The sequence below is a fragment of the Orbicella faveolata genome, unplaced genomic scaffold (genome assembly GCF_042242905.1).
Source record: "Orbicella faveolata isolate gen_17 unplaced genomic scaffold, um_ofav_v1 contig_46, whole genome shotgun sequence".
Classification (NCBI taxonomy): Eukaryota; Metazoa; Cnidaria; class Anthozoa; order Scleractinia; family Merulinidae; genus Orbicella; species Orbicella faveolata.
In genome coordinates, this window is record NW_028301576.1 from 8,891,178 (window position 1) to 8,918,762 (window position 27,585).

At 37.2% G+C, this 27,585-nt stretch overlaps 2 protein-coding genes across 5 annotated transcripts; one reads left to right on the plus strand and one right to left on the minus strand.

Moving 5' to 3' along the window:
- On the minus strand, positions 1–23,899 carry LOC110046210 (adenosine receptor A3-like). 4 transcript variants are annotated; one of them, XM_089277698.1, is made up of 2 exons: positions 23,649–23,899; positions 1–2,697 (listed from the first exon to the last, which is right to left on the minus strand). In XM_089277698.1, the coding sequence occupies exon 2, from the start codon at positions 2,669–2,671 to the stop codon at positions 1,769–1,771; it is 903 nt and encodes a 300-aa protein (XP_089133824.1). In that variant the 5' UTR covers positions 2,672–2,697; positions 23,649–23,899; the 3' UTR covers positions 1–1,768. The 4 variants fall into 4 exon arrangements, with proteins under 4 accessions (XP_089133824.1, XP_089133823.1, XP_089133825.1 ...); XM_089277697.1 differs by lacking the exon at positions 23,649–23,899 and adding an exon at positions 17,960–18,034; XM_089277699.1 differs by lacking the exon at positions 23,649–23,899 and adding an exon at positions 11,731–11,796.
- LOC110046214 (adenosine receptor A1-like) lies at positions 6,393–27,150 on the plus strand. Its single transcript, XM_089277700.1, has 2 exons — positions 6,393–6,843; positions 25,136–27,150. The coding sequence occupies exon 2, from the start codon at positions 25,162–25,164 to the stop codon at positions 26,056–26,058; it is 897 nt and encodes a 298-aa protein (XP_089133826.1). The 5' UTR covers positions 6,393–6,843; positions 25,136–25,161; the 3' UTR covers positions 26,059–27,150.
- Positions 27,151–27,585: the final 435 nt, after the last annotated feature.

The window sequence follows — 27,585 nt, forward strand, 5'->3', positions numbered from 1 at the left end:
TTAACGTGTAATGTAATCTCAAGCTAACAGGTTTATTTCTTGCATTGTATTTGCAAAGACCTAGAGAGGTTATAAATGACCCTATTCTTTAAACGCGCTAATTGACCTGTCCTAATAGGTGCCTATAACAATTACCCATAATACGGGACCCTATTCTAATACGCCTGACGGTAAGTGTCATTTATAAGTCCATAAGCAACTGACAGTAGTGTACTGAGTGCAGAGTAAAGTCTAGTTTTAAGGTGACTATAATTACGGTTTCCAGCATAAGTCCACTCTTCTCGCTTTGATGGTTCAATGCTCCCCCCATTAGTTAAAAACAAAATCCGCTCCCACAATTGTTTTTAGCAAATTTAGCGAGACAGTTGAATCTTGATCTGCTAATTACAACCGATAATGAAAACTGGGGCCTCTGTACTCGTTTTCGGAGGTAGATCAGAAGCCCTTAAAGCAAAAACTAAATGTATTGTCATCACCTTATACCGTAAAATGATCGTGAAAATGGCTACACCTTGTTCACCAATGATTGGACATTTGAAAGAAAATGAAAGAGAGTGGCAGTCAATCTATCAAAATAGAAGAGCTTCACAATACCGGAAACTGTTTTGAACCTCCTTAACCTGAAAATTATTTGTTTTCAGGTTGCCACGAGATAAAACATTCTGACCAGAATTATCGTAAAATCAGTGGCGAACCTCGACTTTCTGATTTCATAGCCATTTCCTATCGCTTTTAGCTGATACGATAGTGGTATCTATTATCAGTAACGGCTGTCGTTGTAGTCATTGTTTTGTTTTGTTTTTTTACAATTTTTTTTTAAATACTTTCGGCATTTGCTCTCAAAAGTGTACTTCTAAAGCTATTTTGGAAAAGTCTTTAGTTGAGGAGCTAAAAGGTAAATAAGTATTTTGGGCGTTAAATGAAATTTTAACGGTCTACTTTTAATTGTCTAAACATTAGTAATAGGCAAAGCTTGAAATCCAAGGATTCACATTATGCAGCTCATCATTGTGCTCAAGTTAGCTAAAAACTGATCCATATGTACAGTGTTATTACATAACAAAACAGAAGCACAAACAATCCCCAAGAAAAGGACGTCATGCGGAAAAAAGAATACAAACAAAACAAACAAGCAAACAAACAAAGAAAACAAAAATAAACAAAGCAAACAAACAAAAAAATCAGACTTACATACATACCTACATACATAAATGCTAAAAAAGGAAATAAAACAACCGTTAAATTAACGACCTGCACATGTACACGCATGACATTGAGGACCTTATGAGTACGGAAGTAAGTGAGAGTGCGACTTTTAAAGCCTCGAGCTTTGTGCCTCTGCTTTCGATTATTAACTTCACAACAATTTCGAACCAATAGGTTCGAAGAAAATAACCGGATTGAAAGCGAATTATTGGATGTAAAGAAAGTCATTGATCGGTTGATGAGTAAACGCTGAGAGTTAAACGTGGTGGTCTAATGACTAAATGAATTTCCACCTTAATTAAGACATTTTGGTTTTAACTAATTCGTCCACTTCATTTCTTAGGAAATGAATGGTTCTTTCTCTCTCACGGTCAAAAGGAGAGAGAGAGAGAGAGAGAGAGAGAGAGAGAGAGAGAGAGAGAGAGAGAGAGAGAGAGAGAGAGAGAGAGAGAGAGAGAGAGAGAGAGAGAGAGTTGAAACAGACAAGCGTGAGCCTTCAATACGTGTATCATTTTATCGATGGGCGAACTGCGTTCAATCCATAAATTCAAAATCTGCCATACTAGGATTTTTTCGTTCTTAGTTTCCTTAAAATTTTGATTACCGTTCTTTTAAACTCCGGTACCAAAAACGAGTAAATGATAGGATTGACACAAGAGTTCCCATAATGCAAGAATTTTGTAAAATATGCCACCTCATTGGGCATTTTCTGACAAGGTTTACAGAAAAATGTCACTATGTTTATGATTTGAAACGGCATCCACGTGAACACAAACACTACAGTCACTGTAAACAGCATCACAGCAAGCCGTTTGTCCTGCTCTCCTGACCGCCTAATGCTGTCTCTCCTGGCAAAGCGGAACTTCATTCTAAACCATATCACCACGTATGAGATGCAGATGATTGATAGTGCGATGGCGAAGGAAACCAACAAAAAGTAGAAGAAAAACTGCAATGAAAGGAGCTGCTCTTCATAAAGAAATCGTAGACAAGACACTAGAATGGACACCAACCATATCAAGCCGAGAAGCATGTAGTACACTCTGTTCTTGACATGACGGTGAATATGGGGCAAGCAAACCGAGAAGGCTCGCTCAAGGGCGATAACAGTCAGTGTAAATATTGAAGCACATCCGACGAAAACATCAACCACTGTGTAAATCTTATAACTGTATTGTTTCCAAACGCTATCGCCTTTATACCAGGCGACAATCAAGTGGTAAAGATACATGGGAATGGCAAATGTTCCAACCATCATATCTGCTAGGGCTAGGTTTATCAAGAAGTAGTTAGCACGCGTGCGCAGTAGCTTCTTGTTAGTGGAGAAGACGATGAGCGTGAGAACATTCCCAATAAGGATGACGACATCGACAATTCCAAGCGCCGAACTCCATGCTATTAATGCTGCAAACTTCATATGTGGCGCCTGGTGACCTCCTTGTTGTTGCGAGGAAGAGTTGTTCATTGTGATGGATTTATTTTGGAGGGGAACTGAGGAAGAAAACAAGCAGACAAATAAGAGGGCGTAATTTCAGTTTAAACGATAAATTGTTTTTTCTCACGTTTCTAGTGTGCACAGTAAGTCCAGGACCCGTCGACGACTTCAACTGCTTTCAAACATAATACGTATTTGTCAATAGCTTAAATGCTACTCTTATCTGTTCTGTGATTTGTATACCATTCAGCGAAATCTAAATCATACGTCTACAAAACCTCCAAAGCTATACTCTTGTACAGAGAATTTTTTTCATTCGCTTGAACTAAATGTAATTCAGTTTTTACTTCTTCGCCGCCTGTGGATTTTACTGAACTGGTGCTGGATAAAAGTCGCCGCGATCGAGAGAACCCTGTTATAATAGAGATAAAAAAAATCGACCAAGAAAGGCAAATTCGATAGAAAACTATGGTCGTTTTGCAGATGAAAAGTTAAAAACGTAACTTAGAAGAAAAAAAAGATAAAAGTTAGTATTATCTAAATGCTATAATATCATAAGCTGAACGCAGGGAAACAAAAACATCTCAGTGGGAATTATCCCTTACCTTCTGCCACAGTGACACCCTGGCACAATTGTAAACGGAAACAAAATGGTTTGAATAGAGATGCAACGTTTGAGATATTTTAATTATGCGTGTCGGTCTTTATAAAACCACGTACATTTATGTCAAACTGTTTGCATTGATTACTTTGACACACATGACGAAGGCAAAAAAAAAAAAAAAAAAAAGTTTGCCAGCTTAATAGGATGTTGTATTAACATAAGCAAAGTTCTAAATTGACATGAATGCTTTTTTGTTTGAGCGCTGTAACAAGAACAAGCATTTAAATCATTAGGGCAAAATGATATCAGCGCATTTGAGACTAGGGAATTCGAAAACGTCACTGATATTCATCCATATGGTATCTTTAGGTCTCTTCTTGAAGTGTTTTGAGGGTGTATATTCCAATTTCGCTTTCAAACCAACGTCCCGGTCAATTAAATTTAATGAGCAAGCACCCCTGATGCACATGTAATTTAGCATTCTGCGGCTTACCATTCAAAAAAAGCGTGCTAAGTATCAAAAAGCGCCAAAGAAACAAAATTAGACTTGTGTTGCCATGTTAACCAATAGGCACGTACGACAGTCATTGCTACTTTAATTACTTTCTGGTGGCATTCGAGTCGAGGGTCTCTTTGGCGTAGCTTGTTATTTTTCAACAAATAAACAGTCACCGGATTTGATAAATTTGTCAGTTCTCGCTATGTGGACTAAATTTTGTCACCATTTATGAGGTTGTCCACGTTCTTAGCATTGCAGTTGTAGTTCTCATGAACGCTCGGATAGGCCTAAGACGAGACTAGAGAATATTATTGAAACTGACGCACAGGAAAAGCAAACAATAGCTTGCAGTCTGCTGACTTTTTTCACTCGGTCATTCAATCTCGGGTAAATTTCGTTTGTATTCAGCCCCAACGTACATGAACGTGTTTCTCGTCGAGTTCGGTCTTCTTGAACTCTTGCTACTAATTTCATTCTTCTTCGTGAAGCGCCATTTGCTCAGTCAATAAGTGAATCAGTAACAGTTCCTGAAGAATATGATTGTAATGGTCTACAATTTACTGTGATTATGGTAGAATCTTTCTCTATTTCAATTTTTGTAACTTTTCATTCGGATGCTAATCATTCTTGTGAACTCACCATGATTTGCTTTATAAGATGATCCTCGGAGACACACAGCCACGGGTTTACTTCGAGAATTTAAAAGTTAAATTGCCTGTCACGCTTTGAATAATGGAGACTCGATTTCCTCAATACATGCATATTTTACAACTTTATCACTATATGTCAGATATGCAAAACACAACATGACAGCAATGACCAAAACCATACGACAAAGAAGAGTTAAGTAAACAACTTTGCCTTCCTAAAATTTTAAAGTTTGTCTTTCGTAGACGTAAATTCAGACATGAGAATGCCTTAATTGGTAGCATGTTTACAATGGCCAAGCTTAAGCCATTGTCTTTTGACGACCAAACTGACACTAGCTAAAAGCGCTAACACTTTGAAAAATAATTAGTTCTGGCATTATTGGAGTGAAAAGGAATTAGCTGGGTTATGTAAATGTAAATATCTTTGGTTAATAGCTTCTTCCATAGCATTCACCCGTAACACATTTCTTTATAAAAGGTTACAAGTGCTAGAAGAGAAACTATATATTTGAGCCAGGAAAGCCTTAGTAACAATAACAGAAAGATGTAAATTACTTAATTAAAAGTCAGGCTTTAGACACACGTCTCTGAAATAGAAAAAAAAAAAAAAAAAAAAAAAAACCACTTCATGTTACGAGTAAGATTCGAACCCGCGTCTCCCTGCATACTAGTCGGGCGCGATATCGACTACACCATCCCTTGGATTGGCCACGTTCTATCTACTCGCATCACTGAATTGCCACGTATCCAGCGTGGTGGCCTCTTGGTGTAGTGGATATCACGCCCTACTAGTATGCGGGGAGACGCGGGTTCGAATCCTGGTCGGGAAACGAACTTTTTCTTTCATTTTGGAGACGTGTGTCGAAAACCTGACTTTTAAATTATTTACATCTTTCTGTTATTGTAAAAGGCATCCAAAGAACACTAATACATTAGTATGCAGCTGTCCACGATTTTATGTGTCCGAGTTAATTACATCTTGGACTTGCCAGTTTTACTGTTTTCAACTTAGTCCATTAAATTGTCCCTCGGCCAGAACTGATCAGTATAACTGGTGGACCTGTGAGCTTTAAATTTCTTATTCACTCCCGGGGTGTTACGTCATTGTTTTAACAAAAAAGATATAAATTTGTAACAAAAGTGCAGAGGAAGCCCACTTACTGAATTGAGAGCAGAATTTATTAGCATCAATTTATTAGCATTTGCTTCAAATGTGAAGCGCTGTTATGCGTGGTAGCTGTCTATATTTTCTCGGGACTTGCAATGACTTGACGGGTAATGCTAGTTGAATTGTCATGAGTTAGCTTTGTACCTATATTTGTGACCCGAAATATTACAAGTGACTTCCCATTGTTTCCTTGCTCTTTTTCGGTGCTTCTCGCACGAAATTTTAGGTAGGCTATTCAAGTTCTATATCATTTTCACTTTTGATCATGTCAATACACACTAAAAGACTAATTGAGAAGTAAAAACTTAGCTTGGAGAGTGTTTGCAATTTTAGATGTCTGCGAGGGGCATCGTTTAAATATTGTGTTACCAAATGAACAGATGCTACTTACAAAGATTATTTTTATTTTTATCATTATCATCATCATTATTATTATTATTATTATTATTATTATTATTATTAAATGGTTTCAATTTTTATTTTTTATTTTTTTTTTTGAATAAAATAAACTTCATTTTGGAAATAATCAGGAGTCATTGCTGATATTTTGACTGATTAGTCCCTCAGGCTAGTAAGTAGCAATTTGTTTTGTTACTGAAGTAAAAATTTAATTAAATCACTTCACGGCTTTTAGAATACAAAGCCAAAACATAATTCGAAAGGAAAGCAAGTATGCATCTATGTATGGATGAGCTGTCACATCAAAAGGCTACCGCTCTGTCATTACAATGGATCATTGTTAATAAATTTCAATTTTGTGTGGATTAGATATTACTTCGTTTTAGCATAATTAATCTCGCACGGGCTATTTGAAAGAGCTACAAAGCGTTTTGTTTTTTGTTTCTTTATATTGAATCGTTTTCCAAAATTTCAAGGAGCTGCCTTAACCAAAACAACAGTTGGAAGGAACCAAGTTGGAAGAAATCCCTCTAGATCCCTCGAGATGTCGACAAGAAGGAAATCAAACATAGTGAAAATATGACAGCCTTAGGGGATTTGAAGAATGTAATAATAGTTTAGTGAAGGATATCAATTTTAGTTGTTTGATCAACCCATATGTAAGCATCCGTCTGATGCTGATTTGTTTAAACAGAGAACAGGCTTAAGATTAATAATTAGTTGGATTTAGCTTTCTTGAAATGATATATCAACTGACTGGCCAATAAATAGAACCGCTGGGTGTAGCGTTTTAACGAGTCGATAAACCGCCGTGCGAAGCAGACTGACGACTTTCAATTCCAGTGGGTAATGTTAGCAAACGGTTTGCGGAGAAACTAACAGGTAAGCTACGGCTTTAAAAAGTAGTCTTGAATCCCAGGTAGACATGTTCAAATTTGATTCTTTCTTTCTTTATTATACTCTTTATTTTCCTCTTAATATCCGAAGCTAATAATCAGCCACTGAAATTTCCTTGTAATAGTCTAATTCACACTTTACTGATTTCATTTCTAGTCTTTTCGATTCCATCAAAAAATCTTAATAAACATAGTAATAACAAAACACGTACAATTTCGATTCAGCTTCAATTTAGCAATGTGGAAGAGCTTCCTTTTTTACCTTGAAGAATTCTAATTGATGTTAGTTAAGTTTTGTATTTCGTTTTCGCTTCGACATATAAATACCCGCGGGGTAAACTCGTGGGTTGAAAAAAAATTTGAATTATCGATTGCTGAATGAATACATTAGTATTTACCCTTACATAATAGACGAAAACAGATTCTTAATATTAATTTGGCAGGATACCGTTGCTTTTAACCGACAAACTAGACGCTCTAAGAGCGTTTAATCGGGCTTCGTACGACAGAATCAAATCATACTTTACGAAAACGCGTATTGGACACAATAAAAACAAATTAAAGAATCAGGATATTTTAGCACAAGATTTCCGCTTAGATATTTACTATTCAAGTTGCTTCGTTGAGTATCCTCCTCATCCTATCGCAAGTTGTGAGTTTAAACCACTTTGGTTCAAGAATCAAGCACAGCTGTCTACGCATTGATGGAGAACTTGTTGGCAAAGAATTTTAAAGGTCTTTTTACAACTTATGGCGATTACATTGTACATGCTAGCAGAAATTATGCGAAGTTCGTTTACTGGTCGTGGCGATCCGAGTGAATTGTGCAGCTGAACAACTTTGCCGTGTTGCGATCTTAAACCCTTTTCAAGAGTTTCATCTCCTTTGGAGGGCGAATAGGTAAGCTCCTTCGGGAAAACAACAGTCCTAGGACAAGGCGCAAATTGCATTACACTTAATTTGCATAAACTTTCAAGTTATGTTTTTTGCGGATAACTTCCGAGAATTTGCGACCCTTAACGCAGTTTATGAAGAAATATTCAAGCTACATATTTTTATTGAGTCAAGGCAGGAGTTCTTGTAAAAAGGAATTCATTTGTAAGAGAAGATGCGGCATTCTGTTGTGCTATTTATTTTGGTTTCATACTCGTCTAGTTCATGTCACGCAACATGATTTTCTTTAGCAGTCAGGCACAGTTTTCTAAAAGAATTGGCGATTGTTAAGACTGCTGAATATATTTGAACTACTAGTGAAATAACTGGCTAAACGATCGTCAATGCAGATTTTCCTTAGGACTTGGCAAGAACATTGGTTCGTCAATAATCCCGCACAATTTCCCGCACAATCGAAGGTTTAATTTTCCCGCACAATTTGCCTCCAAAATCACACGTTATTTTTTTTTTCCTGCACCCTACTAGAAAGCCAACTAAACTTGGAGGTAAAATATTTAATTCAAGTTCCCGAAAGTCTTATCTTTACAACTTTAGGGATCGACATATTTTGCGCGGTGCAAGAAACAAGTCGCATGTTTTTAATGAGCTACGAAGTCCAAAACGTTTTCGTATTTAGCTCGTTTTATTGCAATATGATTTGTTTTACTGTAGTGTTCTAAATAATAACAGCAGTAGCCACATGCCGTCATTGACTGCCTGTTTTTCGTCAGTGTTTTCGTAGTTTGAACTCATACCGCGATCAGCTCAGTTGTCATCTCACGAGAACGTTTCGGGCGTGAACTTTGCTTACGTGGCTGGCTTTCAAGCAATATAATTCGTGCACCGACCCTTTCCGAAAACGATCGACATCTTTGTACGTGAGATGAACGTATAAGGCGCGATTCTTGCTAAAACGTTCTTCGCAAAACAGCGCAGTCTGTCACGAAGAGCGAGCAATGTCGCGTTTCTCGTCCCCAGTTTGCACGGTCTACGCATGGAACGCCTGGGACCATGACCCCCCCTTTTGGCGACAAAAACGCTTGCATTTTAAGACTCGGGCTTTCCTACAGAAGCCCGAGTAAAAACGGATTAAGTCAAGAGGCTCTTAGACTGAATATATACATACTGTAAACAAGCTACATTGACTCACTTACCATTTATGAGAAAAAGGGAATACAATTTTTCGCTAAAGTGCAGGGATGAAATTTTCCTTCGCGCTCGAATGTATCAAACAACGGCTTAAAATCTCCGATTTCCGAACACATAGTTTTCTTTTCCTTTTTTCTTACCGTTTGACGGTCGGTGCACTTTCATCTAAAGCGGCGAGTCCTGGATGCAAATTTCAGCAGTCGTGAATAATTTTATACAAAAAGCGGAGAATTTCCACGGCGGTGAAGTCAGTCTACGCTGCAGTAATCTGTGTTTGCCCTAAACTTGCCATCTGGTGACAAACATCTCAGCTCGAGAAAGATTTCTTTGGGTGGGAACTAAGGAAACCTCTGAAGTTTATCCGTAGAACATATTACATCCATCTCAAATGAGGTTTGTTAAATTTCTCCTGAATTGCTGAGTAAGAAATATCATTAAATAAACATCTTTAGACCTACAATAATGAAACGTATTTATAGCTAAAACTAACATGGTCTTCACAGTTTTCCTCTGTGCATATAGGCTAAGATATCCATAGGCATATATGTCATCGCTTAATAGATATCAGCGTTCATCAGTCAGCCCAAAAAATTAGTCAAGAACCAATTTGTGAAAACCGTAGAAAGGTGCACAATTTATGGCGACCAGCAGGACCAGTTTTGTATTGAACACACTTCAATTCCTATTGCGCGTGTTTAGTGGACGGCCAAGCCAAAAAAAAGTGAACAACGTACATAACAAAGAGGATTGTCGAACATCGAAACCATTTTCCTTTCATTGTGATCACTATCAGAACGTTGGGTAGACAATGAAACAGTAATTATACTTGAAGACTATTCTTTCTTTGGAGGTATTGATCTGGTAAACAATTGAGATATCTAGCCCGCTACTTAAGTTTACCGTTAGAAGTAGGAAACAGAGTATAAACCGACTTAGTCCCTGGGGACACCACATTGATCAATATCCAAAGGTGTAATTCATGGCATTTCAAAGATGCAATTTCATAGAAGCAATAGTTTGTCTTTAAGAAGCGGATGGTAAGGCGTATACTCATTTATATTTAAACGCTGAGGCAGTTTTATTAATAAATGCGAATCACCTTGTGTCATGAAAATAACGGCAGAAGGATTGCTTCTTTAATCTGTTAGGGTTAAATCATTTTGGTAAATCATAATCGAACCACTCGGCAACCAGATGCTGTTTAGTCATTATTCAAAGTTATTGTACAAGACAAAAATAACGCAAAAACGCACGAAGTCATGTTAGCAATGCAATGAGGAAATTTAAGATGCTTTCGTTTCTAAGCAGGGCTCAGTGCATTTGATGAGCAGGATTTGGTCCGCTATTGGTGGCAACTGGAAATCTGTATATTTCCTTAATAAAATGTCCCCCTCCCCCCCCCCCCCCCCCCAAAAAAAAAAAAAAATCTGGCGATCGCCTGACAGCGTGTTTATGCATCGAATATGCACCATCGATAATTTAATGAGGGTTTCACAACTTAATTCACCATTTCTAATTTATTACACTATTTCAGGGGAGTCTATTTGTAGCAAACGTGAGATAAAACAAGGTAAAACAACCTCTCCTCTCTCAACTACCACTATCGCAACCACCGTCACCACCCTCGCAAAAGAGGAACTTTTTAAGTTAGGACTACAACAAGTAACTGTGGACACGCAAGTGAATCAAAGAGAGTTGAATTGAGAGCTCACAAATGATAACAAAATAAATCCGAAATCGAAAAAAAATGAGAAGAAAACAATAAATGAATAAATAAATAAATAAATATTTTAAAGTTTCTTTCAATCTATGGCTAAGGAGAACCACAAGAACGCTTAGGTCCAGTTTTTTTCGAGAAAGGAAACAAAACGCTTTCACGGTTTTCGACTTGACTAAACGTCGAAATTCAATCACCTTGAAAAATATGACTAAACATGCTATTTGAAATGTTTGCACACGTCAATAAGAAAACGCTATTAAGCAATAACTAATGTATACAAGAAATAATGATATGACAATTTCATGTGTATGTCCATTGATTGTATGTGCTTATTAATATAATAGGAAGAGATTTATCTAAAAAACTGTTGAGCCTGATGTATGGCTTCGTTTCTCAAATGTCGCTTTAGAAAATAATTTCCTTTGATCTTATCAATGACCATTTGAATGTTACATTATGATCTTCTATCTTCATTTTCCTGGACACAATATGTACAAATATCAAATCTTAATGTCAATAATTTCCCGCCTTTACAATTGCTTAAAACATATTCCAGATGTATAGCTTGTACTGAAATTCATCAAGGAAACTTTGGGAAACTAGCACGACAACTTCGCAGCCTTATTCATTAGCTGAAATCTTCATTTCTTGAAACTAACATCCTCAAACTAATACACAATCAACGCTAATCTAGTCCTTCAAAACCTTTTTCTCGACCTTTCGTAAATAAGTTGTTATTTTTGAAGTAACGGTATTTAAAATAAAGTCAAAATTCTAAAAAGAAGAAAATATCTTTGTACAAGTTGGAAACTCTGTGTATTGGATAATATCGCCTAAAAAAAAACTACTTTATTTTCAATTTTGGGAACGCGTCTCACCCAAGGAACAATGTTAGTTTTATACTAGGGAGAGTAATGAAGCGAACAAATTGTATGAAAAAAAAAAAAAAAAAAAACATTCTCACCAGCTTGTGTTTTCAGGCAAAGTCTTCAGGCAAAGACAACGCTCCTAAAACGTTAATTTGATGTTGCCCCTTCAATCTCTAGGAATTTGATAGAAATGAAACTTTACCTGTAGAATATCTTCTGACCTAACCATATGAACGTCGCTGCAGAGCCGTTCGCGTTTAGTCAACAATAGGGTGTTAGTCTTTACATAAAATTGCTTTGGAGTCAAAGAAAATAAAAAATGTAAAAAGCTTTTTTGTAAACACCATTGTTCAAAGCGGAACCACATTTTATCTTTCCGTGCTTTCCCCTGGGCGCTCAAAGACACCATTTACAAATTGTACATTTTCATGTAGTTTTTTCCCGCTGGGTTAATTTTACTCTCCAATCATAGAATCGGAAAAACTTTGGATTTTATTCACAACATTAGCAGAAGCACAGCGGTACTAAAAACTATTAATATGAGCTCGGAAAGACTGTTTGGGAAATTAAATATTGAGTAAACAGGCTTCATCTTCAATTCATTTTGTCTGTATAAGATAACCCGGCTATTTTCGAAGATCCGCGATAAGTATATACGCCCAAAAAAAAGGATAGAAGAAGAAAGAGGAGTGATTAATATTTGCCATGATTATACACCTTGAAGTCAAGGTACACCTTAATTATTTATTATTTTTATCCGATGTGGATTTTTGTTATTAGTTTTTGACAAATTAGGTCTACGGAAAAGACCACCTGCCCATGCTGGAGAAAGAAATAATCCTTTGAAACATTTTTAGTTCACAGCTATTTTCGTCATTTCTATCAGGAAACGGAAAAGTTCAGGAATATTTAAAGCCTTACTAAGATAACAATCATAGTGAGCCGCATTTTTTTAAGAACAACGCGAAGCTTCTCATAAAGTTTTCGTCAATAGATGACATGGGTAGCTTCCTTCAGAACGGAAATATTGTCTGATGTACAGCAATAATTTTTCCACCTATTCTGCACCAATGATAATGGAAATGGATCGCGGTAGTAATGAGCTAGAGGTTGATTTTATGAGGATGATTGTAAATGAGGTTGCGGAATGAGAGAAAGGCAGACGCCTCAATCCCAATTGTTTTATCTGACTGAAATATATGTTTAGAAACGATATTTAGGTAGTTGATGGTCGTAAAAGGCATTGATTGTTGATACCTTTCAAGAGAGTCTTTATCTTCTATCGTAACATTAAAACGGGTGAACAGAAAGCAGCGGGTGGAAATTATTTAAAAGAAAGCAATTTTCCGAAATGTGGTTAACCGCGCGCCTATCGAAAGAAAAGTCATTCCTAGTCAAGCAAGCGCCTCCTAAAGTACATTGCCCTTGGCGTTCCCTCGTATGATTAGCATATTTATTAAAGAGCCAGTTCTTCAGCAATCAAGAGATTTTCCGTTGAAATTTTACAAAAAAAATCATTACGTTTGGTCATTTCTATATTTGAGGAAATTAATGGAAATTTCGGTGAATTTGTAGGCCTAGAAGACAAAAATTAAACATGCTACTAATCTAACATCTTGAAGTCAGTCACAACAAAGCAGAATTAGAGATTGCGTTAAATTTAGTGATCATGTCCGGAAACATTTTAAATATCTTTAATTTTTTAGTTGGAATGGGCACCGCGTAAACCCGTGGCTACAGAAACAAACATGTTCACTCGCCTTCTAGCTTAAACCATGCCTTTATTATACTTGTAACTTGCTGGCTTGGTTCTTTTATTGTTTCGGTTTGGCCCGACCAGTGGACTTTTCACATCGCATTGGTTAATTCCAAACTACGAAAAATCAATAAACGCGACCACTTTCTTAGCCAGTATTTACTCCGCATCTGCTTCGCGCTAATTACCAACATAGCTTCGCCTTTCAATGTCTTTGGCGGAGGCGGCGTGGGCTAGAGCGGGGTGTCTGCTTCAATGTACGACGCTAGTGGACGAATCCAAATTACACCTCCCCCCGCCCCCAAACTTTTGCCAAGTAATACCTTTTATACCAGCGAGGATAATATTTTAGTTTTGAATACTTAGCATTAAGCTTGACTCACATTGAAGGGCGTTCACTTAACTTTGACTATTTTCTTGGGTCTTTGTCTCACTGTGTGATGTGGAAGAATTCGAAGGTCAGCCGGTCCAGTTGTCAGTTTTATGAGCATGAAAATCTTCTACAAGGCAGACGTATGTATTTGGAGCTTGAATGATATGCTGTTTTTACTTGTAGCTCTGTTTAATTGAACCCACGTGGTAAAGTCATGTGACTAGCGCTTTTTGTCACGTCGTCAACACAGACGTTACACTGCAGCCTTTAATTTCATAAATACAATACAACCCAGATAATTGTAACCCCTAAGAACTGGCAAACCTCGATAATTCGAAAAGTAAGAATTTTGCTTTGGATTCACCTAACTCCATCCCCCCCTCCCCCCCGAAAACACGAACTCCGATAACTCTAATATTTTTATACCTCGAACATGATTCACCGGCTCTTTCTCAGCAGCGCTTTCCTCATAACCACATGTAGATTAGGAAATTAAGCGCCAGAGGGCAGTTTCGAATTTGCTTTATGTGAATCAACATGACGTAATGTGATCAATGAAAGGACAGAACTCCTGGGCTCATAAGAAGAGATAATAAAAATCTCGCCAAGGTCAATTATGTTTCCTTAGGCTCGTGAGGACTCCAATTCGCTTTTTCAGTAGTAATTTCCCACGCACAGTAGGAAATTATGAGGTTATTTCCCAGTATTTTAAATTACCTCGGACTGCGGTCAGTTCTCTGCGTTATGTTTTCTAGAGTTATTTTTCAGCTAAATCCAAAAGACAGTAACACCTATCTCAATTTTGTAATGAACAGGGTATGATATTTCGACAGGAACTGAAATTGCCAGTTTTCCTTTTGACGTCTGTAAAACTGTTAAAAAAAAAAAAAACGTTTTGGCAACGACGGTTCGCCGCTACTTCACGTCGTTATCAAGTCAGAAGTTGGAATGGCAACTGGAGATGTTTAACAGAATAAAAACAAGAGAGAAATTTCATGGTGCCTCCGAACTAGAAAACACAATGCAATGACTACATGTAAGAGTTAGGTAAAAAGTTTCGCGCGGATCGAATCAGTCTGAGTGTTCAGAGAACTCTTGATGTCCTTGATGAAGAGTATTTCGTAGATCAACCAGTCAAACTTGCTGGTAATATTAACCGTCTTTTAGAAGATTTAGAGTTTTATTATGTATCTTATGAACGTTCTAGCGTTAAATTGAGTATGTTGGTTTTTGGTGGAAGTAGGAAAACTTGAGAACCCGGAGAAAAGCCATCGATTGTTGCAGCGGCGACAGCCAACTATAGACTCAAATAGCATGAAACGCAGATTCTGGGAATGGAAACCGCAATCCCGAAAAAAAAATGTTGTGACACCAATCGAGTTCTCCCCTTCCCCCACTTGCGAAGTAGAAAATCGGTTACTTTTCCCTTTTCGTTGTAAAAATACGTGACATTTTCCAACATTGATTAGGTGGGATTGGGGATCCGTGATCCAGGTACTTTTGTCCGGCACATCGAGTCATTTTAATGAGGCGACTGCTCTCATCATTGTGCTATAAATTCATCGGCTTAGACGAAACAGTGTGATAAAGCAGACAGTCCTTAATTGCTTCAGAAGCTTAGTTTTTTTTTTATGAAAAATAAAATACGACTCTTATGTCGTACATAATGTAAACTGAATACCGAATATGATGTTAACTGAATACTGACTATGGGAAAGAATTGATAAAATCTTCCGGAAATCAAGATATTGGTTATTGACCAAGCTCGAGGTCAAGATGATATTGGCCTTCGTCTCGGTTCATAAACACCCCCAAAAAAGAACGAGGCCAATATCCAGCCTTCTTGACCGAATAAAACGCAAAAAATGATCTTTGTACATGCTCATCTTCAAGGACTGAAAGGGAAACCAGTTGCATGCAAAAATCAATGGCGTGTGCACCTTTATCCTGATGAATGCTGAAAAATGCAATCATTTGATTTGTTTATATTTTTGAAGAGTAAATGTCTAACATCTGAATGGAATTAACAAATGCAAGAAACCGCTCGCAGCAAACTCGGAAAGTTTTTCTGAACCTCAAAAATGTGTTAAAATAGCTTAAATTTTCAGCACTTAAGTTCTAAAAAGTGTTTAACCATGTTCATTTTATCAAGCCGTCGCTTTCGCCGATCTTTGGGCGATTCAAAGAACTATCGCTCGGCTCAGCTGTGTCGCTGCAAGGTTGTCGGATTGGAGGTCCCAAATTCCCCACCACACTAGAAAAGCTTGTCTTCCTCGATCTCTGTCAGCTCATGGGTGGCTTGTGGTCTGGCTTTGCCATGTTCTACAACAAGTTGTCGGCTTTTGGCACTTAAAACTTCTCTTGAGAGTTTGAAGTTGTCTCCCTCAATATTATTCACATTTGAATCTCTTTCGTTCAAAGAGCGTTGAAGACTTCGTAGAAAAGACGTCAAATTACTCTGTGCCGCCTAATTTCTTCACGGTTTTGAAAAATGTGCACAGCAGCAAATACAGTTCTTCCTGAGGCATGTCACACAGTTGCCTATTCTCGTTTTCCCGTGAACAAAACTGCTTCCATGCCTTCATGTCAATGTGTTTTTACTTTTTGTGTTTGCTGGTTTTTGTTGCAAAAAAAATTCCGAAAACTCGTCAACATTTTCATTTTCTTTGTTTTCATGTTCGTTGACGTCGCTTTCAGTTTTCTCGTTTGATACAGACCACATTGTTACAGAGACCACAGGAAATCTTTAACTGTCTTGTAAAATATCTACACGGCACAATTTTGCTTTTGGTGAACCGGCTTGCGCTTTGGAAAATTTTTCTTACGGGACACAGCGCGTAATCCCGAGCGGGTAAGTTAGCTCTATCTTGCCCGCTCGGGTAGCCAATCACAGCGCAGGATTTGGTTCAACTTTCCAGCTCACGGAGTTAACTATATAATAAATAGAAAGAAAGACTAGTCTTTCAATGAAATAGTACGTCAAAATTAATTGATTGAATGATCCAAGAAAATATGGATGAAAAGTCTCTTGAGAAATAACGAATGTGATCTTTTTACTGGATTATCCTGTCTTGGTCGTCTGATCGTAAACAAAAAATCTCTGTAAATGGCCACATTGTAGAAAACATTGGTACTGGCATTCTATTGAACTGGTCAGTAATAATGAAATTGACCGGCTGAATGATCGCTATAAAGGCGTTTTATCTGATGGCGAATATTACCTGTTCAAGCAATGAATTGATGAACAGTTCGTTCCCAGGCCCCTACTCTTTTCAACTTTGCCAATTGCATGCAAGGAATGAAATATTATACATGGTAAGCTACGTGTAAGTTTTGATTATTCATAGAGCATAATAAAGCATTGTGCGTTACCATAATATTTTTCTTCTAGTTACTCGAGAACGATAAAATTGACGATGAAAGCAGCCTCGTTGCTTCATTTGAAAATTTCACATGTCTTTAAATTCAACACAATTTTAGGATTTAATGAAAACATGAGTCACACTACTAAATTAAACAATATTCTCTTGTTGCATGCAAAGTGAAAACGCCGATTCTAATATTGACAAATATAAAACCAAACCATGCACCTATGTCAATGTAAAGAAATATTATATCTGCTAACGTCTGTAGTTCGCAAAATTTAAATAACCATTGCTCATTTGGTGCTAATAAATATATATATTTGCCATGCTTAGTATGGCTTGTGTGGAAACATCGCTCAAATGAGAATTTTTTCTTTTATTGCAAAATTGATTTAATAGTTGCTTTGTGCAATTTTTAATTTTCAAAAGTTAACAAAGTAGACGTGCTTCTTTGGCTATTCAAAGTAATCCACCTTGCATTCACGTTGGATAGAAAAGAAAAATATTAAACTCAAACTTTCAATCAGGATTAAATTCTGTTACTAAAATTGATAACTGCAATGAGTTGTAGAAGAAATGCATTTTCTTTTTAAGCAGTCTGAGTAAGACAACAAGTAAGATGAATGGGTGTGAAATTAATGTGAAGCAATGTGAAATGATATTTTCAATTCAGGATTTGACAAGTCAGTTCTACATTCGCTTTAGATCTACATATGTACTTTAAGAATCCTTCTGAAATCTGGAATTTTAAGAAATTGTACGAAGATACTGTATTTGAAATATATAACGCAGACCAAACCTCTTATTCTTTCGAAGCTTGACGTTTTGAATTTAATGTATTTCTACATCTTCATTTTGTTTGTTGTTACGTCTTTTGTATTACGAAACTACATGTATCAGGTTAACTACATTTTACAAATCTTTCCAACAAACTTACCTCTGTAAAATTCAGTTCTTTGAATTCGCTGTTATGGAGAAATTATAATGAACTCCGTAGCTTGAGGTTTCAATGTTTCGTATCTCATGTCAGGATGTTTACATTAAGGATATGCTAATTGTAAGATTTGCCGAATATTGGCTCATTTGATTCAGCTTTGAGCTCCTGTCGGTTGTCTAGTAGAATACCGTCACCTGTTTATGAATGGAATTTTACGCTAGAGAATAAATACTGACCAAAACAACAAAAACAGACCCCTATCCAAATGGATTTTTTTTTTTCTTGATACATTGACCAGCTGTCAATCTTATTTTGGACTTTGAACAATCTACATACACTAATACTCTTACAGGAAACAACCAAAATCTAACAGTGTGCATGTCTGAAAAAATTTTAAATTAAACCTGCGAAAAATACCGTCAGCCACTTTGCAATTTTAGTTTTACAAGGTATAGAAATTTGCGAATTACTTCAATGAAGCTGAAGTTTGAGTCTGGACTAACCCACTGATATCACTCTGTTCTAAGTATCTGTCACATTCAGATAAGAAACAACAAATGCTTTAGAAAGGTGAATATGAATTAAGGTATCACGACTTAAGCGTACAAACGCACCGACAGTCTTGTATAAGTCTTGCGGCTGAATTCGTTGGTGACGTTTAATTTTCCCAGCCCCCAAGTTCAAATTAAAACGTCATGACAGAGCGCACACCTTCCTATTTGCACAAGACGTGTTATCCTTGACAGTGGGGCCCTTATGTATCTTTCTATTAATTTACACAAATGTGCACGAAAATAAGGAAATGTTCGAGGCAGAAAATTACCCAAAGGGAAGACCCGACTGCTTTGTCGCAAAAGCGCTAGATAAAAGACGGAAGCTATAACATTGCGCAGGTTTTAACTGTGTGCACGAAATGCTCGTGGTGAATTTGCGGACGGCAAACTTAATTTGTTTAATTTCGACATAGGGAAATTAATTTCACGCTGATGAGTGGGAAAATATTGAAATCTCCCTCATTAGATTGGTTGAACCTTCTATTGTGTCACAGCAGCTTCCGCAGGAAGATTATAATTTTCTTTTTCAGTAAAACCAATAACAACCTTTCATATTACTCCCAAGTCGACACTCGCGACAATATTTTGAGCGCATCGAAAAAGTTTCGTTAAAATTTACTAAATTTTACGAGATCGGGAATAGATAGTTCTAAGGAAGAAAGAAGGACTGACCAATTTACGGTCAGTTGTGGAATTTTATAACATACCAATTTCCCAGTTAAATACTGCAACATTAAGTAGATTTTACTGGTAATATGTCTTGTATAAACGTGCGGACTGCTTTGTTTACCTTTTCAGAATATCCTGCCTGGCTTTTGAAATTGAGATTTTGAGAAGGAAATTGAGACACGGAGAAATCCAGAAGGTTGCGTACACCGGTTATCGTTGTTTTATATTTCCTGCATATAAAAGTTGGCTTCCCTTCAATGTCAAGCTGAGAATTTTCATTTTTCACTTACTTTGATTTAAGGTCGGTGCCTACTATATACTAGGATTTTTTGCGCCAGGTTAGGACCACGCGAAAAAAGTAGATCTTTGTAAGGGCTATTGGAATCCACAAAGAAAAAATGGGGGTAGCCACGCATTTTTTCGAGATAATTATGCCTTGAATCTCAGCGAAAATGCTGCCATCAGCATTTTTCTGAAACAAGAAGGAAAAGATACTTCTTCACAGATTTCCTTAGAATTTGCCTCTACATACAGAAAAGCAAGCACATTTATATAGATCTTAAAACTACATGGTAGTAAAACTACATGGTCCGGCCTCAAGAGTCCTCATGGGCGCGATGAGGATGAGTGAGTGTAAAACTACATGGTGAATGGAAACATAAAAACCATTCTTGGTATGTTTTTAATAACAAAATCGTTGCAACAGCGCTTTTAGTGTCTCTGACAGCCTACCTCTGGCTCACCTAAAATACAGTCTAAATACCTTTTGCTCACAACCAGAAACTAATCACGTGTTGAATAGGCTTACCACTTCCATTTCATAACATAAAGTGTAGGAGAAATCACGCGTTTTCTAAAGTTATTGATCTTTTTTAAAAACTTTTACGGTGTCTGTTACATTTTTTCCTGTCACCTCCCCAGTAAGTAAAACATGTGCGTTTCTCGCACTTGTTTTGCTCGGGCACTAGGCCATCTGCAGGTACATGTTTACAGTTGGATTTCAGTATAATTTTCGACAGATAACAGCTGGTTTTTCAGCTGGAAGACTTTCACAGTTAGTGGTTAACGATATGCTGCTACTCTGGTCTTCCTGGTTTAAGTACAGGTACATTAAAATTTATTTGGTCACAGTAGGAAATTTTGCCCTCACTTTAGTCGTGTACTTGGTAGCGTAGTTGACTGCGTCAATGTCAACCCAGCGCGCGCGTGGCGCTTAAGGTGGCCGAACACAGTTTTCGTTCGCGCTTTTGCTGATGCTATTCAGCGCGCGCAGAAGGATTGCGAAATACAAACATGCCATCAATAGAGCGATCATTCTGTTTACTCAACACCCGCACTATCTGTGCTATTTTTCTCTATTATTGAACGCAGTGTATTGATGGCTTTAGTCTTTTATTACAAAGATATGTTGGAAAAGCTAACAATGCAAAAAACCCAGCAATTCTCAGCTTTTTCTTTGTTACCGAAAGAACCCAGTTAAACGCAGCGCATGCGCAGTTGCTCGAAAAATTGAGACCGATTGCTTTTGCAGAAACTTGCCGATTTCTAACGATTCAGTCATTAGAATTTCAAGAAATTTGGCAAAAAAAATAGTTCAGAAACCGCATAAATGATCTATCACAAAAAATCTGAATTTTGACATAGGGAACTTTTAATAATGCAGAACATGCAGTGAAAACGATTTACGGCGAATTACGAAAATCGTCTATGTCAAAATTTTATTAGATCAGTGTTGACAGAAGGGATTTAATGTCAATTCGTAGCGGGCAAATGATGAAAAAAATCTACCGACTGGATTTTTTTAAATAAACAAACACCATTTTTTATGCCTTGTTTTTAACCAGCCCCGTTGCCATAGCAACAGCACACACCTTACATACATACATACATACATACATACATACATACATACATACATACATCACCTTTATTTCACCTCGGATTTACAAGAGTAGCTGCATAGCTAATTTCTCCGAGAAAATAATAAAGGAATAAATAAATAAAAAAACAAATAAATAAATAAATAAATAAACAAACAAATAAAATAGTCCTTAGCAAAAATGCGAGAATAAACCCTTCTGTGGTTAACCTTGACTCTTGCAAAAAACGGGCGCCAAAGCATAAATAGTTTAAAAGTAATGGTGAATTAGGCATAGGCACTTGAAAAGTGTGTTCGGCCACCTTAAACCATGCCTTGCGTGATGCGCAGAACGTGTGCGCACTAACAAAAGTAGGCACCGTCCTTAAAGTAGAAATAAGTTAGTGTTTTATTAGCGGCGTTGCTCTTCTTGTTCAAAATCCGTTTTTTTTTTTGTTTTTTTTTTTCCTTTTGTTTGTTTGTTTTTTTCGTTTCATCTCCTGTAGGCACTGTATATTTTGTTCTTTATTTTTTTTGTTGGACTCTGACAGAATTAAAAACAAACTTTTTGATTGTGATAGACACTGTGTCAAAGATGCACTTGCATCGTTCTTTGTCTCTCCCACAAAAATAATTGATTTATATAAACAATGAAGTGGCCTGAAGGGATAAAATGGGAACAAGGATTTACTTATTTTTTACCACTGGAAAATGGGATTTGTGTCACCGGGACATTGAATCCCAAGCAAAAAATTGGAAATGGAAGTGGAATTTGGGCACGAAATAAGCTGTAAAATGAGATAAGGGTAAAATCTTTCCTGGGAAATAAGATGTGTACCCCACCGTTCAGGACCCACTATATACGACTCGTATGACTCTCTATAAAAATTTGCAGTTTTTCATCTCGTAAACTTCAAGGGTCACTTCCGTGTCACTCAAACACTTGGCTTGGCATTGACGTGTTGCAAAAACCTAAGAATTTTTTTTTTTTTTAATCTGAAATCATAAAAAAGCAGCATTTACAATCAAGTCAAACATTTGAAATAAGGGAAAAGTCCTTCATGTATAACCAGGAGCACTGAAAGAGATAAAGGTAGATATAAAGCTATCGCCTTCGGGCTAATACATTGATGATCTGAACTGCGAGAATATATAATAAACAAAAGCTTGGATATTTCATGTTTTTAAGCCAATTTTTAGACTGCTTAGACTGGAGGGGAATTTTTCGTATTCACGATACAAGAGCCGCCAGATTTCGTTTATTTGGAAATTTTTGGTATTCACATGACTTTTTAACAAACTACATGAACTCTTGGGAGTCATACTACAATTACTGAGATTTAAGCTTTGTCGAATCTATGTTATCCTGATGAGGCCACACAAAATTTTATTTAGGCTAACCGGAGCTCTTTTCACATTTAGGCCAAACGAAGTGCTCAGGTTTAACTAAGTATTACCTGCTATTAGCCACTGTCTTTCGCTGTTCACTACTGATCACCACAGGTCGCCACAGGTCGCCACTATTTGTCATTATTCGCCAATATTGGCCACTACTGGTTGTTCGCTTTTCGCTAATTCGGGTATTCCAGACTCTCTAGGTGTCAGACTGTAGATTATGCCAACTGAGCTTACTTATTAATCTGATATTAAGAGCAGAGATCGACACTGGGTGACTTGAACAATCATCCTAGTCACTGAAAATTACACATTTTGTTTCTCTAATATACGAATTGTCTAAGAATTTCGACTGTTGTTGCTTTGTAAACTGCTCTGAGCTTATCAAATCTTCGCCGATATGTATTGTGTATTGGAATACTCTTTCTCAAGGGGTTTCTGATCAGTCTGTTTGGATTTCAAGGAAATGGCTTTTATGGAGAGATAAGATCATGTTTTAGTTTATTTTATTTTTATCTTTTTAGAAGGACCTGGCCACCTCAGAATACATACGTATTCACTTTGTAGGTATTTGTCCCCGAGAAGGGCACATAATGTACTAGACATGTGCAGGGAGAATATTGAAACCGATCGCTGAGTTATCCTGTGCCTGTGGGAATTCGTCACACCGCCCTTTGTAATAAAATCATTGTCTTTATTTAAAGCCCGCTGTTGGCTGAGATCAGTTCAACACATTGTCATTCTTAACAATGTTTCAAACAAATCGATTTTTATTTTCATAATATATTGCCTCTATTAGACGAAAAAGGCAGCTGCCACCGGAATTTTCTTTATTCTTGTTTTTTCTTCTGAATATAAATATAAAAGAAATCCAGAGGGAAACTTAACTTGCTGAAAATTTACATCTCGTTTTGTGTATGTGTGTGTGTGAGAAAACAAATTCTTTATTGAAAACGCCGGCTGGAATTGAATCACATTTCGTAAAGTTGATTGAACGTTTCCCGCGAATTTAAACAGCGGGAATGAAGGCGGCCATGTCCGTTGTTTTCAAGTGAGAATTTAACTCAAGATCTCTGCTTAACATTGTACGATTTTATATTTACTACAAGTTTGTAAATTTGTCCTTAAGGGTAAGTAAAGATGGGTTTGAATAACGAATAATTACATTAAGACTTACATAAAATTGACACAACAACCAAATGTTAAAACAAACCTTAGAAAAAGCTGCAACTGATTAAATGACTTTTTTTCGTCCCAGTAGGGTGCAACCCATGAGGTAGCAAACACTGCAAACGCATGTAATCACAAACGTTCGGCAAGGTGCTGCTTAGATCACTGTTCTTCGATAAACACATTAATATATCCCTCGCAGGTCGAGATCTTTCGCCAAAAAGCCGTATTTTCAAGCGATACCTCCGGAGCAAAGGCGGAAGACCTCGAGGTGACGTATATTTGTAAAAGTACTTTCTTCTTTACGGGCTCTTGCATACAAACCAATGTTAATCAACGTTTGACAGAAAACTGGCATTGATATTCAAAAGTACTGTTAATGGAAAGATCTTTTGAAGATAAATTGCTTTTATTTTTCACTTTAAAAGGAACTGGAGTGCCATGTTTACTGATAATAGCATTCGGGATAAAAGCATTTCCCCCCATATTCCAGTGATTTGGGACGTACTCATCCATCACACAAACAACGATGGATGCATTCTGTGGCTTTTTCAATCATAAATTAGCCGTCATCCCAAGATATATGGTAACATAAAGAACATTTCTGAAGGAACTGTAATTTAGTCAACTGAATTGTCAACAATATAGCACATTTTAAGCCTTTTTACTGTTTATCTTGCCTAAAGACGTGTTTGCAAGTCAAGATAGAGACTAACTTCAAATTTTGTAAACACGGCAGTTTCATAGGAGTAGCACAAAATTGCTGTCATAGACCAGTGTCACACAGAACAGTCAGTGACCTTCTGCTTTTACATTTATGCTCACAGTTTTAGAATTAATATCATGTCTCTACGGCTGGTGTTTACAACAAAGACAATGTATTTGGACGAATTCGAAGATATTACGGGTTTTTATTTCTGTAGAAATGGTCTTTTTAATTGTCAAGGTTCTTTAGATTCAATTACATATTTTTAGTATTTTTTTTTTTTGCTTTTTTGTGCAGCTGAAAATAAGGAAAATGCCTGTCTCTTCTCTAAAATTTTTCCCTGTCACCGAACCGTAATTAAATGTTGAACTTAAAATGGTTTGAGAAAACAATACCATTAACATTAAGGCTTGCATCATTCATAATCTTTAGCAGCCCACAGGTCTCAAATGATTTGAAACTTGCGTTCTTTCGTGCTAAATGACATAACTAATACTACAAAAAAGAATAAATCTGCCGTGAATTTAACATTAGTTTCCACATCATTTCAACTTTTGTGTGAACGTGAATCGACTTTACACTATTTAACATAATCCCTTGTCGTTTTCAAAAGGGTGTTCTCAAAACACTATAACGAAATATTTTGATCCCTATCCTAGCTTTCCACCTCTTACACTTGCTCGCTTTGAAATGTTCTGTCGAAATAACAGTGCGTGACATTTTTTAACCTAATCTTAGACCTAATTGTAAATTCAGCTGTTATTAATCACGTTTATTAAAATGATTTTTATGAAATTGATTCTTCTCAGTTTATTTTGTTTTAGATTGCATACTTTGGATACCTCCAAGGATGGCTTCAGCGCAAACAATTGGTTGGGGAGTAGGATTTGGACTGGTTGCCTTCGCTATCATTGCAGGGAACATTCTTACAATGGTGGCCTTTTTTGGTTCCAAAAAGCTTTTGCAGATGCGTGCGAGCTATTTCCTACTTAACCTTGCAGCTGCTGACTTACTCGTGGGCGCTATCACAGTCCCTATGTACATAGCTCTTTTAAGTCACCACTTGGAGAATGTCACATATCAAAGCATTTACACCGCTGTGGACATAGCTTCCGGTTTTGCGTCTGTTTTCACTTTGACAGCGATTGCGTTGGAGCGTGTATACGCTTTTTGCAGGCCTCTTCGTCATCGTCACGTCCTGACAGACGCCAAATGTCTCCTGATGATTGGAATAGTCTGGATCCTTTCCTTCATCATTACCATTCTGCACCTATTGTACAAATACCACGTCATTTCCTTTGACGTGTTCTTTTATGTGATGACGTCCTCATTAAGTGCATGCTTGTTGTTTATGTGTGTATCATATTTAGTCATTTGGGTCAGAGTTAAATTCTATTTTGGATCGCAAAATCGTGCTTTGGGTAACGACAGAAAGGTTGCTAGAATGCTTTTGACCATCACGCTCACATTTGTGGTCACGTGGTTACCCTTCTACTTGTTAAACATAATCAACTATTTTTGTAGCTTTTGTTTAGTCTCAAAGTTACCACATAATGCTTTGTTTTTCTGCAAATTACTGCATTACGCCAACTCGTTCTTGAATCCAGTCATTTATTCGTTTCAAATGCCTGACTTTAGAATAGCCATGGGTAGAATGTTGTGCAGGGAATCGTATGGTGTGGTTGAAGAAACACCAAAGATCGAGGAAATACCTTTGGATATCGTAGGAGAAGCAGAGGAACAATGAAGAAGAAATCGACGACTGGGAACAGACAAACGTATAGACAGGTAAGGAGACAAGCCGAGAGACCAAACGGACAGACAGTGACACAGGTAGACATACACACTGACAGCCAAACAGACAGACAGACAGTGACGCAAGCAGACATACAAACACACGTACAATGACGTGTTGGCAGGGTCATTATAACGAGGAGTTCTGTTATTGTTAGTGAACCAGCTGTCGCGACGAGTTCTCGAGAACGAAACCCTCCTATTGCAGAATCATTAGTATTACAGCAGAGGAAAATGTATCGTCAGAAATTGGAATATAGGACTAGACTGATTTAACCAGCTTCTTGATCAACATATAGAAGCATAAAATTATAGATGCAATTATCATGAATTTCGAGTAGAGCAGACCTCAAGCACAGACCGTAAAATGCCATGTACAATTAAAATCAAAGCATCCATTGAATTTTAATTCAAACAATTTAACGTTATATCATTATTAAAGCAATATGTAAGAGAGGTAAAAAGTTGTACTTAAAATACTCAACAATTATTCACTGAAGTTGAGATGAAAATGCTCTACTTAAAACCTACATTGAGCTGTACAGCGTAACTACCCTGACAAAAACGATCATTTCTTATTAATAAGTTATTAATACCTTTATGCTAGTTACAACTATCTCATTCCTAGTGGACCGATGAAAATCACTGTCTTTTTGCCGAGAGCCTGCGTGGTCGAGTGGTGGGTTTCAAGTCCCGCTCTGACCACTAAACTGGATTTGCTTCTCGGTGGACCCTATAGTTCAACTCCTTGGTAGCTAGGTGTGGCTAAGCTCATTGACCACTATAAACAACAACATTTAAACATTTTTAGAGCATTCTTGCTATCCAAGAGATTTTGTAAATAGTGGATAGCTATCTGACTTAAAGCTAACATATACCTCTATCTGCAAGTGAATATATCAAAGATCATATATTTGAACTGCGCAGAAAGATATCAAGACATGAATGATCATCGCAGTTATATGCACAACTTAAGCAGTTGTGCAATTAACAAAAATATGAACAAATATATGATTATTAATAAAGTGTATTTTCGTTTGTCACACGATGTAGTCACTTTAGATGTAGATCGCGACGTTTCGACTGCTTACTGCTAGTCTTCTTCAGGTGATAAAGTCGACTGATTGCACGGTATCATTTATATCACAAATGTCGGCTGTGATTGGTGCATTTCGATCCTCCTATTGTTCCACTGTTCTGACGAGTAGCTGTTTCCTCAGTGGTCCGCTGTTGTACCGTTCTCCTGTTGTTGTGACGGTTTTTTGACCGTGGGCATCCATGCTTCAGGAATTTCAATTCCACTATCCCTGTTGATGTTATTAGGGTGAAGTCTTATGTGAATCGCTTCCTTGACCCTACGCGTGTACCAGTGAGGACCTCGATCACTAAACTTGACCTCATTCCAGATAGGATAGTGGCCGGTCTCATGGGTGTGTTCAGAAACGGCGGAGGTCTGGGTACGGGCGAGTCGTATATCCTT

Coding starts and splice junctions, on each gene's coding strand:
- LOC110046210 (XM_089277698.1), bottom strand. CDS start 2,671: ATGAACAACTCTTCCTCGCAACAACAAGGAGGTCACCAGGCGCCACAT.
- LOC110046214 (XM_089277700.1), top strand. CDS start 25,162: ATGGCTTCAGCGCAAACAATTGGTTGGGGAGTAGGATTTGGACTGGTT.